The sequence below is a fragment of the Pocillopora verrucosa genome, chromosome 8 (assembly GCF_036669915.1).
Source record: "Pocillopora verrucosa isolate sample1 chromosome 8, ASM3666991v2, whole genome shotgun sequence".
NCBI lineage: Eukaryota > Metazoa > Cnidaria > Anthozoa > Scleractinia > Pocilloporidae > Pocillopora > Pocillopora verrucosa.
This window is the reverse complement of record NC_089319.1, coordinates 21,781,511-21,795,723: the sequence shown is the minus strand read 5'-3', so window position 1 is coordinate 21,795,723 and position 14,213 is coordinate 21,781,511. Positions and strand designations below refer to the sequence as shown.

Sequence of the window (14,213 nt, the reverse complement as noted above, 5' to 3'; positions counted from 1 at the left end):
AAACCAATCTATTCTAAAGTTTTTAAAAATATTCGCCAGACAATGTTAGATGCAGTGTTAGTAAACTTTTTCTCTTTAAATACAACTGCCGGTGCGCAACTGAAAAGTCCCCTACTTCATCCTGAGGGGTGGGGTGAGGATTGAGAAAAGAGGACGCACAATTGACTATAATGTCTCATCTTCCAATTTTTTTTACTTAATGACTGAGTGGAAGAGCCAGATGGGAGAATATTTGACTCGAGATCATGAGCGAGAGCCAAACATTTTCCCGTCCTTAATATTATGTGAAAACTTAATAGGGTAATTGTTTTATTATACATTTTTTGAAACAATCTGCTAAAGAAGACACTTCTCTATGAGTTTGCAAAAGTTTGAGAACATTTCACGGACGAGGGGCTTGGAAACTGGGCATACTCAACATGATAACCCAATATCTGCAGCAGATATTGGGTTATCATGTCAACTTCACACACCTATGTATACTGTCTCTCAACCAATCATAGTTACTCTAATGTATAATATTCCTAGTCATTTTGTTAACGTCAGAGAAGCAATGGTTGTTGTATATTAACAGAGATTTATATTGGTGACATAAACGTTTGAACGTCCACAAAATCAATAATTATTTTGCAAAAACTCGTTCAGTAATTATGGAATTTTACACTCCAAAAAAATCAAGCAAGTAAGAACTGTATCGACAATACTCAGGCTTATATGGTGTTGATGAAACATTTGTACCGGTACTCGATGTTTGGTAAACGGAACAAAAGTGATTTGAAAACTCTTTGCGTGTTTCATTAGCCTTTATAGTAAGTTATCAAGCCTCTATACCCCTAGAGAGTGCAGCTCATACCTTTATTTAATAGCTATTGATCAATCGATACAATAGAGGTTATGATTCTGATTAAACATTATGTGTGTGGTACCTCAGTGATTTTGTTCTAGGAAATAACAAACATTTGTATAATTCTTTGAAAGAATAACAGTCATGTCTCGAGATAAATCGCGTGAACCCGTCCATTTTCCACTCAGTTTGAGCTCTTATTTATCAAATCCACATAAATATTGCTCAAAGACGAAGGGAACTCTGATTCAGTCCACATTCCTCAACTATGGCGCACTCTCAAGAAAACGGCATTTTGCAAGGATGCTTAGTTTCACTGAACCGCCCGTGTAAAATTTCTATGATATACCCGCTGGACCACAATGCTAAGGGAACTGCATTAACAATTGCTACAAGTATATGTCTTTTCCATCTTTTCCGCCAAACAGCCATGACGGCCATGTTCTGATAGTGAGTTTCTATCGCAAGAGATACGCTGGTGAAAAACCACTCAATCACCAGTAAAATTGATGTTTGGATGGCAAACGATATGAGCAAATTTGCAAAGGATTCGTTTTTAACATAAATAAGTTGATACAAGAAGAAAACGCCATTAACAGACACGAGGCCGATTGACTCATACAACATGCTCATAATGGCAATATCAGCCATTAGTCTCTCACGGCGAGGAGTGCGGAAACTTCCCCAAGGAGCTGATTTTCTTTTCCAAAGCATGTGGCAGAAGTGATCAATGATAACCATGATGCTTCTTTCCAGTACTTCTGCAACGCCGTGAATTATTCCAAGAGTAGCCATGGATTGTAAACTGTCTAGGTCGGCTTGCAATACTCGAAACATAACAGCTGAGCCAAAATACACCGGCGCCAGTAACACATAGGAATATCCCGGATGTGTAAATTTCCACAACCGCTGAACGGAAATCCTTGAAATTACTTTCAGAACAACTCCAACAAGCGGAGCGAAAATAGCGATCAGAAGTTTACCTTCCTTGTTTTGCTTGACGTACGCTGGGTATATAGAAAAAGTTGCGACGAAAGCAAGAATGTCGCTAAAACAGGTCGGAAGAATCATTTGAAAGAAAAATGTTGCCCGTTGTCTTCTCGGGTGCCCACTCAAAAAATGCTTCATTAAAAGATAAACTTGCACGCATATGTTCATAAGGAACAAAAGATGGAGAGGGATCTTTTGCTTTGTGAAAGCCTTTGACTGATTTATTTGTAACACTTGTAGAACAACACGAAAAAGTGTGTCCAAGCCATACAATAGAAACGTTGCTAGGACAAGCTTTTTCTTCACCCCGATCAGCTGAAATGGGCGAAATAACAAAACCATGCTTACGAAGAACCACATGTATAGAAAAGCACAGGAGAGGATACCAGATATTGAAGTGATCCATTGAACTTGTACTGGAATAGACTCTTTAGAGTGAAACTGACAGTTGAGTTCAGTTTTATACGACAGATAAATGACCGACATGAATAATGAGCCTATGCCAGTAGACGTTAACAGTGAAATAAGTGCTCCAATATACATTGCTTTCCCCACTGTGAATAAAGTAGATGGTCTGAGCCGCTTCCAAGCCATTGATTGATCTTCATCCTGTTGGCCGCCTAACGTCTCCTCATTTTCCTCTGGTGCGCACGCGTCTGTACATCTCACATTGAGACTTGATGAAGGAAGATAAGAAAGAGTTGTGTCCGTTCTATCGCTGTATTCTTGAAATATAAACTCGTCTACAGGATGATAATACCATTCTCGACCGGTGCTTTCCAATGGATCGTAGCCAAAGGATTCCGCTGTAAATTCAAGTGCTTCAGGATTGTAATGCTCTGTGACGCCTCGCGTGAAACTAAACACGATGTGACCAAAAACTTCTATCAATGTACTGCTACTCATTTTGGAATGATTTACTTTTACAACGAACGTTGAGATACAACAGGAAGGTTTCAACTGACTTTCTATTCCAATTTCAATATTGATATTTCCCCGTTACTTTCCAATTCTAATTGATCTCTCTAATGTGTATGATGTCATTCCTAAAAATTGGACATAAATGCGCATGAATGTGGAAACTTTCGATAGTGCTTTGGACTTTCGATATTATCTGAACTTTTGCCTCGGGAGTAAATATTTGGTATCGTGGGCGACATATCCTATAACGCGGAACGAAAATGTCGAATTAACCCACTTCAGACTGCGGAGTGGGTACAAAATGCAGACTGAGAATCTAAAGAGTTTTTTCGTTTGGTGTGTGATAACATGTCATCTTCCAACTCACCGAGCGTCACTCAATCGCTTTTCCGCGATGAGCTTTCACAATTATTTGCACTATTTTGGAATATTCCTGGCCCATTTCTTGATGAAAATCCGCCTCGGTTGTAATATAATTTCAAGCCTTCATATAGTCTTCTCACTTTGCGCGCGAGTTGATCGCGTGAAACTAAACACGATGTGACCAAAAACCTCTATCAATGTACTGCTACTCATTTTGGAATGATTTACTTTTACAACGAACGTTGAGATACAAAAGGAAGGTTTCAACTGACTTTCTATTCCAATTTCAATATTGATATTTCCCCGTTACTTTCCAATTCTAATTGATCTCTCTAATGTGTATGATGTCATTCCTAAAAATTGGACATAAATGCGCATGAATGTGGAAACTTTCGATAGTGCTTTGGACTTTCGATATTATCTGAACTTTTGCCTCGGGAGTAAATATTTGGTATCGTGGGCGACATATCCTTAATCTCTGACTTAATATCAAAGAACATAAATTATGCCGAAGAGCGATTGATATACAAATTAAAGTCAAAAGGTATACCCAGTTCATCCCAATGCGCATTTTTTGCTCACAACTGGTAAATGTTGTTATACTGCAAAGGAAAATCACTGAAACTCATTTGACTCATTATTCTCAGCTATTTTTAGCAGAAAAGGAAATATCTATATTTTGACGGATGCTTTCACACAGATGTAGCTGGAGGGCATTCTTCAACTTAGCTTAATTCTCGACTAAGGGTTAAGGTTCGTTTGCGAGGTCGTTTGATTAAATTGCAATTACAATAAAATCAGCCTTGCGTAACCCAGAGAATAACCATAAATTTTTAGACTCATTCGAAACTGAAAATTAGTTAATAAAGATCATTTATTGTATACTTCGCTAACTAATTCATCTCACGGCGGATGCTGAATCAGACCATGCAAGATTCTTCATAGATATAATACGTATGTCAGGACAAATAATTATATCGATCAAATTTACTTAAATGCTCACATCATTCCATGATCTTGCCTTTCCAAACATTTCCCATATGGGTTCAAATTATTAACTGAAAGCTTATTTTCGATGCGGTGTTTGCGTTACAACCCACATGAAAGAATTAAGAGCTCATCTGACAAATTCTGTCGAGCCGTTTCAATCATCGTGAACAACTGGAAAACAATTTGCATAAATAAGCACCGTGTAACGACAAAGTGCCAAAGAAATCAGTATTTTTCGAGACTGATTGTTACAGAAGAGTTCCTGGGTGAAATGTCTGCCTTAAAGAACACATTCTTAGCTCAAAATTGGCGAAGAAATGATTGATATTCTCAGTGTTGAATGAGGTGTAGTAATTTAATTTCAGAGCTACACTCAATCATGGATATTAAAGAACAATGCGCCTAATATCAGACAAAACAAAAGAATACCTCCCGCCTGTACCGAGTGCAGTGTCCATTGGTGAAATTATATCTGACAGTCTCGAGAAAAAACATCAGATTTTATCACTGACTAATCGGTTTCATCTTGTCTCTTGAATTTTCACGCTGTACAGTATAGTGGTGGATTCTTCTGGCCGACACTTGGCCTGTTTCCCTGTGATGCAAATGAGGCATTTACACCAGATCCTTGACAGAGCTGGATGGTTTTTGCTTCGATAGAAATACATATCATTAATAATGTTGATCGTCAACATCTCTTTTTCTCAAATTTTCAGTGAACAAGACGCGTAGTCAATATTTCCGCTAACATGCAGATTGTTTCTGCTTTGTTGGCATTCTTACTTTCAAAAGTGGAGTAGTCAATACTTTCGCTAACTTGCAGATTGTTCCTGCTTTGTTGGCACACTTACTTTCACAAGTGGAGTAGTCAATATTTTCGCTAACATGCAGATTATTTCTGCTTTGTTGGTACAATGTCCACGGCAGAAAACAGGCTTGATCTATTCCACAAAACAGCTTCAATTTCCGTAAACACGAGACTTGGTTCTTACATGTGATCTTATTATAAACAGAAGCATGCTACGCACGCAAGAGTTATTTTTTGGGGGGGTGGGTGGTTTACTTGAAACATTGTAAGTGATGTCTACATTCTTATGAATGGGAAGAAGAGTATTAACGCGGAACGAAAATGTCGAAATAACCTACTTCAGACTGCAGAGTGGGTACAAAATGCAGACTGAGAATCTAAAGATTTTTTTTCGTTTGATGTGTGATAACATGTCATCTTCCAACTCACCGAGCGTCACGCAATCGCTTTTCCGCGATCAGCTTTCACAATTATTTGCACTATTTTGGTATATTCCTGACCCATATATTGGAATATTCCTTCCTCTTTCCAATCCAAGAGTAGCCATGGATTGTAAACTGTCCAAGTCGGCATGCAATACTCGAAACATAACAGCTCAACCAAAATACACTGCCGCTAGTAACACATACGAATATCCCGGATGTGTAAATTTCCGAACGGAAATTCATGAAATTACTTCCATAACAATTCCAACAAGCGGAGCTAAAATAACGATCAGAAGTTTACCTTCCTTGTTTTGTTTGACGTAAGCTGGAAATATACAGAAAAAGTCGCGACGAGAGCCAGAATGTTGTTAATGCTCTGTTACGCCTCGTGTGAAATTGAACACAATGTCACCAAACACCTCTATCAGTGTTCTTCTACTCATAACTCATCCGTCAAATGACCGACTTTAAGTGAAGAGTTTAAAATTGGGATATAAAATGCAATCTTTCCTAAAAGCTGATATCTTCTAAGTAAATTTATACCTGAAAAGTGAAAATACATTCTTAGTGAAAGTGCTTATGTGGCAAACTCCAGCCTGAGTACATTTTTATATACTCAACGTTTTCAGCGAACTCAATGCAGTTCATATCCATTTTTTTCTGCCTTTTATGCTCAGTCGAGTGAGAAGGGAAAAGTTTTGATACAATGGCCACTCTTTTTTCTTAATCCTAACGGCCTCAGGGTGGTTGAAAGTGGTTTCGGTCGTTCTAATCCTGTCAAACGACACACACGAAAAGCCACACACTGCATAAGGACAAATGGTCCGTGAGGGAAATAGCGCTTAGAATTATATGAAGGTGCACACTTGCATACACTGGAAGAGAATCATTTTGCTTACTTTTTTAAACACGTGGTCAATTCTCAAAAGCCCTTAAGGCCACTTCCCTTGAAAGCACAGCTTATGACACGAACCAACTCATGAAACAAATAATTAAATGTTTTTGTCTATAATTGAATAGTATGGCGGTCTGTATTTAAAGTCTGAATTTTAATGAACACAGGCAGGTTTAAAATTTAACAACTATGACATTGACTCTTGGAAAAATAAATAGTGACCAAAGACATATATCCATTCATATCTCGATGTTTCTGCATATCTGTCGTCGCCTGTCGCAAATTGACCTCGGATTATGAAAAGACTGAAAGACCGCTTGCCTTCCACAAGCTGAGCGGGTCGATTTTGTTCTCCTCGTTGTCACATTTCGGTAAATGTAACATGTGAACAATCTTGATCAACATACGCCCATTAACCCAAGGAAGGCTTAAAGACTGCCGGCATTTAGTTTTTAGAGGTTCTCTATTTGAAAGGCATTTCGCACGGATGACCTTTACATTCATCAAAGCGCCCATGAACATCTTCCAAGAAAGTTTCTGTCTTCCAGAGAGCGATTAGAAACAGATTAGCCATTGCAACAAAAATGTGTCTTTTCCATCTTTTGCGCCAAACAGCCATAACTGCTATATTCTGAAAGCGAGTCTCGATGGCCAAGGATACGCCAGTGAAAAACCATTCAATCACCAGCGCAACTGCGGTATGAATAACAAATTCCTGAAGCAGCTTTAAAAGTGGAATGTTTTGCATGTGAGTGAACTGATACAAATACAAGACGCCGTTAACAGACACAATAGCAGTTGATTCACATAACATGCTTAAAATGGCAATATCAGCCATTAGTCTCTCACGGCGAGGAGTGCGAAAACTTCCCCAAGGAGCTGATCTCCTTTTCAAGATTACATGACAAATATGATCAATAAAGACTACGGTGCTTCGTTCTAGAACTTCTACCGCGCCGTGGATTATTCCAAGAACAGCGATAAATTTGAGGTTATCAAGTTCTGCCTGAATTATTCGAAACATGATCGCTGATCCAAAATACAACGGCGCTAGTAGGGTGTACGAGTATCCTGGATGAACAATTTTCTTCAAGCGTTGAGCACAAAGTCGTAAGATTACCTTAAAGACAACTACAAAGAGAGGTGAGAGGTCAGTTTGTTTGTTGTACATTGGATAAATAAACGATTTTATAAAGATGCCAGTGAAGAGACTGAAGCAGGAGGGTGTTATCAATTTAATAAATAAAGTCGCTCTACTCGACAGGTTCCGGAAGTGATTTGTTAGAAGATAAATTTTCCAACATATGCTTATTAGAAATATAACATAGAGAGGAATCTTCTGAATCACAGTAAGAGATCATGATATAAAAAAGGCCGAGGATAACAGCGGCTAGAAATGAAATCAATGCGCCGATTTACATTGATTGACAAACTGTGCGAAGAACGGATGGTCTGAGTCGCTTCCAGGCCATTTCATCATTTTCATTTTGCTGTTCGTTTTCGTTCCCTTCTGGCGAGCTTGCGTTGATGATCCGATATCTGTTTAATTATTAACAATATTCAGGCTTATATGGTACTGATGAAACATTTCGATCGGTTGACGATGTTTGGTAAACGGAACAAAAGCTGTCTCGAGACTAGGCTGAGTGATTTGAAAACTCTTTGCGTATTTCATTAGCCTCTATAGTAAGTTATAAAGACTCTATACCCCTAGAGGGTGCAGTTCAAAGCTTTATTTAATAGTTATTACTCAATCGATACAATAGAAGTTATGATTCTGATTAACCATTATGTGTGTGGTACCTCAGTCATAATAATAATAATAAAAGATTTATACCGCGCCAGTATCCTACTGTTCAAAGGCGCCTACAAGAAAAAAACTTAAACATTAACACTTAAGACAGCTAATATTAATTATAAAAGGCTTTTCTAAAGAGTAAAGTTTTTAATCTACGTTTAAAAACAGACACAGACTGAGCATTTCTAATTTCACTTGGCAAAGCATTCCATAATGATGGTGCTGCTACAGAAAAGGATCTTGCGCCATATGTTTTCAAGTTATAGGATGGAGAAACCAGAAGGTGCTTGAATGAAGAGCGTAGTTGACGCGATGGGGTGTAAGATGTAAGCAGATCACAAATGTACGACGGTGCCAGGTTGTTAAGTGCCTTGTAGGTTATAAGTAAAATCTTAAAAATAATACGTTGGTTAACGGGAAGCCAATGAAGATTGAAAAGAACAGGCGTAATGTGATCATGCTTTTTTGTAAGTGTGACGAGGCGCGCCGCGGCATTCTGGACGTGTTGTAGCCTTTTTATAGCGTAGGCTGGTAGGCCATACAAAAGGGAATTACAGTAATCCAGCTTCGAAGATACAAACATATGAACCAGCAATTCAGTAGTGGTCGCTGAAAGATATTTCCTGATATAGCTAATATTTCGCAAATGATAAAATGAAGATTTACAAATGTCAGTAATATGATCCTTAAAGCAAAAATGGCTGTCGAACATAGTGCCGATATTCCTCGCCTTTTGCACGGAAGGAATAGTCTCACCAGCAACTGAAATTTCGTGAAGGAGTGGTCTTGGAAGATGTTTAGCGGAAATTACCAATAATTCAGTTTTGTCTTTATTTAATTTAAGACGATTAACCATCATCCAATGACTGATTTCATCCACACAGCTCTCGATGCTAGAAACCGCTAGATCCCTATCACCCACTACGGTTGGTTGGAAAGACAAGTAAAGCTGTGAGTCGTCAGCATAAAAATGATAGCTCAGGTTAAATTTCTTTACGATATCTGAAAGCGGTGAAGTATAAAGCAAATACAAAATGGGTCCCAAGACAGATCCTTGTGGCACTCCACATTTAAGGTCATGTTTCGTCGAAGTACCACCATCAACGGAGACATATTGCGTGCGATTCGATAAATAAGATTGCAACCATAATAGAGGCTTCCCAGCTATCCCAAACCGTACACGTAAACGAGAGAGGAGGATGGTATGATCGACTGTATCGAAGGCAGCGGAAAGGTCTAACAACAGCAAAATTACGATTCGACGATTATCAATGGCAGAAAGAATATCATTGTGAACACGAATAAGTGCAGTTTCAGCACTGTGATATTTCTTGTACGCCGACTGGAATGTCTCATTTAACTCATAATCGTTAATGTAGGAGATAAGTTGATTAGCTACCAATTTTTCAATTGCTTTGCTAATAAATGAAAGATTCGATACCGGACGATAATTGCAGAATTGAGTATGATCCAAAGAAGATTTCTTGAGGAGCGGGCGTAACATTGCAACCTTGAGTTGCGAAGGCATCTGACCAGATTCCAGTGAGATATTTATGATTTTGGAAATGAAAGGCAACAGAACACTAAGTGCATTTCTTGTAACATAACCAGGAAGAGGATCAAGAGCACATGACTTAGCAGCCAGATTCATGATACATGTATGAACTTCATCCGCTGTTACCATTTTGAAAATATCAAAAGAATATGGACAGGCGTTGTCAACAACAGCAACTGTATCTCGATGAGGGAAAGCAGCAGTCGTTATATGACCCCGTATTCTATCTATCTTTGTAGTGAAGTACTTAATAAACTTGTTAGCAAGATCAGTGGGCGATTTGCAGGGGGGATATTGAATATCTGTTTTCCTTTGTAGTAGTTTATCAATTATCTTAAAAAGCTGTTTGTAATTTGACTGATTCTCATTGATTAATGATGCGAAATAATTCTTCTTGGAATCACGAATTAAGTTGTTGACAGCATCACATCCCTCAATAAACAACTTACGATCAGAAGGAAGTTTTGTCATTCGCCAGCGTCGTTCAAGTTTTCTACGGGATCTCTTTAAATTATTTATCTCCTCAGAATACCAAGGTGCAGCGGGACGCAAAGTAACTAACTTTTTTTGCAGTGGAGCATGAGTCTCAAGTATGGTAGTAAGGACTCTGTTATATTGATCAATCAAATAATCCAAGGATGACGATGACGAGGCAAAAAGATCAGGAAGGCTCGAATTCATAACATCAGCACAGAAATTATCAAAATCAATAGATCGAAGCTTTCTGAATGAAATAATCTTCTTGTCGAGCGGCGGCTTATTAAGCGAGAGCTGGAAGTGAACAGCAGCATGATCAGAGATGACAAAAGGAGAACCAATTGTTAAATTTGAAACAATACTATCATCAGATCTTGTAATTACAAGATCTAAGGTGTGTCGATCTTTATGCGTTGAGCCATGTGTATGTTGAGTAAGATTGAAAGAATCCAACAATTGAAGAAATTCAGTTGAGTGTTGGGAAGAACAGGTGTCAACATGTATATTAAAATCACCAACTAATAATATTCCACCAGGATCAGCGATATAGTGCTCCAGGAACGTAGAAAACTCATCAAGGAACAATGAGGGTGTTAAACCATTCAAGGTCGAGGGAGGTGGGCGATAAACAATAATAACTCTGAGTTTTAAACCGACTGTACTTGACAATAACAAATCCATATATTCAAAGGACAAAAACTTCTTGAGCGGCTGCAACTTTAAGTTGAAAGATGATCGAAATAACAAGCCAACTCCTCCTCCACGAGTAGAACCAGGTCTAGGAACATGATGAAATGAATAACCTGAAGGACATAAATCACGAATAATTAATTCATTGTCAGCATCTGATTGAAGCCATGTTTCTGTCAAGCCAAGAAGATCAATATTATTTTCGACGACAAAGTCCTTGATGATAGTAGTCTTGTTGTTAATTGAACGAGCATTTAGCAAGCAAAAATTCACGAAGCGAGCCCTTGGTGTGTAGCTTTTAATCGGGTTAGGAGTAAGTTCAATTAAATTTCTAAGATTCGATCCAACAGGAGTCTTCATCATGCATGTAAATCGTGAAGAATTTAATCGACAGCCTTGGGGTGAGACCAAAGCTCGAATATAATTAAAGCGTCGCCGCTTTTCTTGAACTATTTTTCCCGCTCTGCAACCTCTAAACTTTCTTTGACAATTTTTGCCCAGAGGAAGTAAACTACATGGGAGATTCCAGTTGTAGCAGAAGCTCTGAGTACGACGAACAAAAGGCACTAATGGAGAAGTGTGTTGTAAATTGTGATTAAGCCAATTCATCGATTTCGTTGCAGTCGAAAACGCAGAGAACTCATATCCCAGATAGGCGTTTTGTTCTTTATGTATCCCCACCATCCGAGGGGATGTTGGACCAGGATTAGATTCAACGTCCACGAAGATAGTAAGGTCAAATTTTGTAGGCAGACCAAGCGTCAAGTGACCACGTTTGCACCAAGTACAAATCGAGCGCCTAAGTTTGTTTCTTCCATCCACCAATCTAACTGCGCGAGGAGGACCATGACATCTCAGCAATAAAGTAAGAGGACTCTCATAAACCGAAAAATTGATAAATGATGATCGAAAGAGAGTAGGAAAACAAATAAAAAAACCTAATATGATGAGAACAAAGTAACACGTTGCAGCCATCTTGGGCGCATACATCATTTTATTCTGCGAAATAACAAACACTTATATAATTCTTTGAAAGAATAAAAAAGTCATGTCTCGAGATAAATTGCGTGAACCTGTCCATTTTCCACCAAATTTGAGCTCTTACTTATAAAATCCAGATAAATATGCTCAAAGGCGAAGGAAACTCTTAGTTATTCCACATTCCTCAACTATGGCGCACTCTCAAGAAAACGGCATTTTGCAAGGATGGTTAGTTTCACTGAACCGCCCGTGTAAAATTTCTATGATACACCCGCTGGACCAAAATGCTAAGAGAACTGCATTAACAGTTGCTACAAGTATATGTCTTTTCCATCTTTTCCGCCAAACAGCCATGACGGCCATGTTCTGATAATGAGTTTCTATCGCAAGAGATACGCTGGTGAAAAACCACTCAATCACCAGTAAAATTGATGTTTGGATGGCAAACGATTTAAGCAAATTTGCAAAGGATTCGTTTTCCACGTAAATAAGTTGATACAAGAAGAAAACGCCATTAACAGACACGAGGCCAATTGACTCATACAACATGCTCATAATGGCAATATCAGCCATTAGCCTCTCGCGTCGAGGAGTGCGAAAACTTCCCCAAGGAGCTGATTTTCTTTTCCAGAGCACGTAGCAGAAGTGATCAATGATAACCATCATGCTTCTTTCTAGAACTTCTGCAACGCCGTGAATTATTCCAAGAGTAGTCATGGATTTTAAACTGTCTAAGTCGGCTTGCAATACTCGAAACATAATAGCTGAGCCAAAATACACTGGCGCCAGTAACACATAGGAATATCCCGGATGTGTAAATTTCCACAATCGCTGAAAGGAAATCCTTGAAATTACTTTCAGAACAACTCCAACAAGCGGAGCGAAAATAGCGATCAGAAGTTTACCTTCCTTGTTTTGTTTAACGTAAGCTGGGTATACGGAAAAAGTTGCGACGAAACCCAGAATGCCGCTAAAACAGGTCGGTAGAATCATTTGAAAGAAAAATGTTGCCCGTTGTCTTCTCGAGTATACACTCAAAAAATGCTTCATTAAAAGATAAACTTGCACGCATATGCTCATAAGAAACAAAAGATGGAGAGGGATCTTTTGCTTTGTGAAGGCCTTTGACTGATTTATTTGTAACGCTTGTAGAACAACACGATAAAGTGTGTCCAAGCCATACAATAGAAAAGTTGCTAGAACGAGCTTTCTCTTCACCCCGATCAGCTGAAATGGGCGAAATAACAAAACCACGCTTACGAAGAACCACATGTATAGAAAAGCACAGGAGAGGATACCAGATACTGAACTGATCCATTGAACTTGTACTGGAATTGACTCTTTAGAGTGAAACTGACAGTTGAAAAAAGTTTTGTACGACAGATAAATGACCGACATGAATAATGAGCCAATGACAGAAGACGTTATCAGTGAAATAAGTGCTCCAATATACATTGCTTTCCCCGCTGTGAAGAAAGCAGATGGTCTGAGCCGCTTCCAAGCCATTGACTGATCTTCATCTTGTTGGCCACCTAACGTCTCCTTATTTTCTTCTGGTGCGCACGCATCTATACATCTCACACTAAGACTTGATGAAGGAAGATAAGAACGAGTTGTGTCCCTTCTATCGCTGTATTCTTGAAATATAAACTCGTCTACAGGATGATAATACCATTCTCGACCGGTGCTTTCCAATGGATCGTAGCCAAAGGATTCCGCTGTAAATTCAGGTCCTTCAGGATTGTAATGCTCGGTGACTCCTCGTGTAAAACTAAACACGATGTGACCCAAAACCTCTATCAATGTTCTGCTACTCATTTTGGAATGATTTACTTTTACAACGAACGTTGAGATACAACAGGAAGGTTTCAACTGACTCTCGATTTCAATTTCAACATTGATATTTTCCTGTTTATTTTCTAATTTTGATTGATCTTTCTAGAGTGTATGATGTCATTCCTAAAAATTGGATATAAATACGCATGAATATGGAAACTTTCGATAATGTTTTGACCTTTCCATATTTTCTCAACGTTTTCCTCGGGAATAAATGTTCTGTATCGTGGGCTTAGAAGAGAGATTGATATACAAATTAAAGTCAAAAGGCTTGCCCAGTTTTCATCCCAATGCACAGTTTTTGCAGACAACTGGTAAATGTTGTTACACCACAAAGGAAAATCACTGAAACTCATTTAACTCGTTATTCTCTACTATTTTTAGCAGAGAAAGAAATATCAAGATTTTAACGGGTGCTTTCACACAGATGTAGCTGGAGGGCATTCTTCAACATTAGCTTAATTCTCAACTAAGAGATTAAGGTTCGTTTGCGAGGTCGTTTGCTTATTGAGTAGATTGCAATTACAATAAAATCAGACATGTGTAACCCAGACAATAGCCATAAATTTTCGGATTCATTCGTTTGCGAGGTCGTTTGCGAGCAATCATATTCAATATGAATGATCTTTATTAACTAATT

General features: G+C 38.5%; 2 protein-coding genes across 2 annotated transcripts; both read right to left on the bottom strand.

Annotated features, from left to right (window-relative positions):
• Nucleotides 1-50: 50 nt before the first annotated feature.
• On the bottom strand, nucleotides 51-2,897 carry LOC131788283 (uncharacterized). Its single transcript, XM_066171238.1, has one exon. It carries the CDS (start codon nucleotides 2,738-2,740, stop codon nucleotides 1,124-1,126), a length of 1,617 nt encoding a protein of 538 aa, XP_066027335.1. The 5' UTR covers nucleotides 2,741-2,897; the 3' UTR covers nucleotides 51-1,123.
• Nucleotides 2,898-11,869: 8,972 nt separating this feature from the next.
• On the bottom strand, nucleotides 11,870-13,555 carry LOC131772091 (uncharacterized). Its single transcript, XM_059087996.2, has one exon. It carries the CDS (start codon nucleotides 13,553-13,555, stop codon nucleotides 11,939-11,941), a length of 1,617 nt encoding a protein of 538 aa, XP_058943979.2. The 3' UTR covers nucleotides 11,870-11,938.
• Between the last annotated feature and the right edge of the window lie 658 nt (nucleotides 13,556-14,213).

Coding starts and splice junctions, on each gene's coding strand:
- LOC131788283 (XM_066171238.1), bottom strand. CDS start 2,740: ATGAGTAGCAGTACATTGATAGAAGTTTTTGGTCACATCGTGTTTAGT.
- LOC131772091 (XM_059087996.2), bottom strand. CDS start 13,555: ATGAGTAGCAGAACATTGATAGAGGTTTTGGGTCACATCGTGTTTAGT.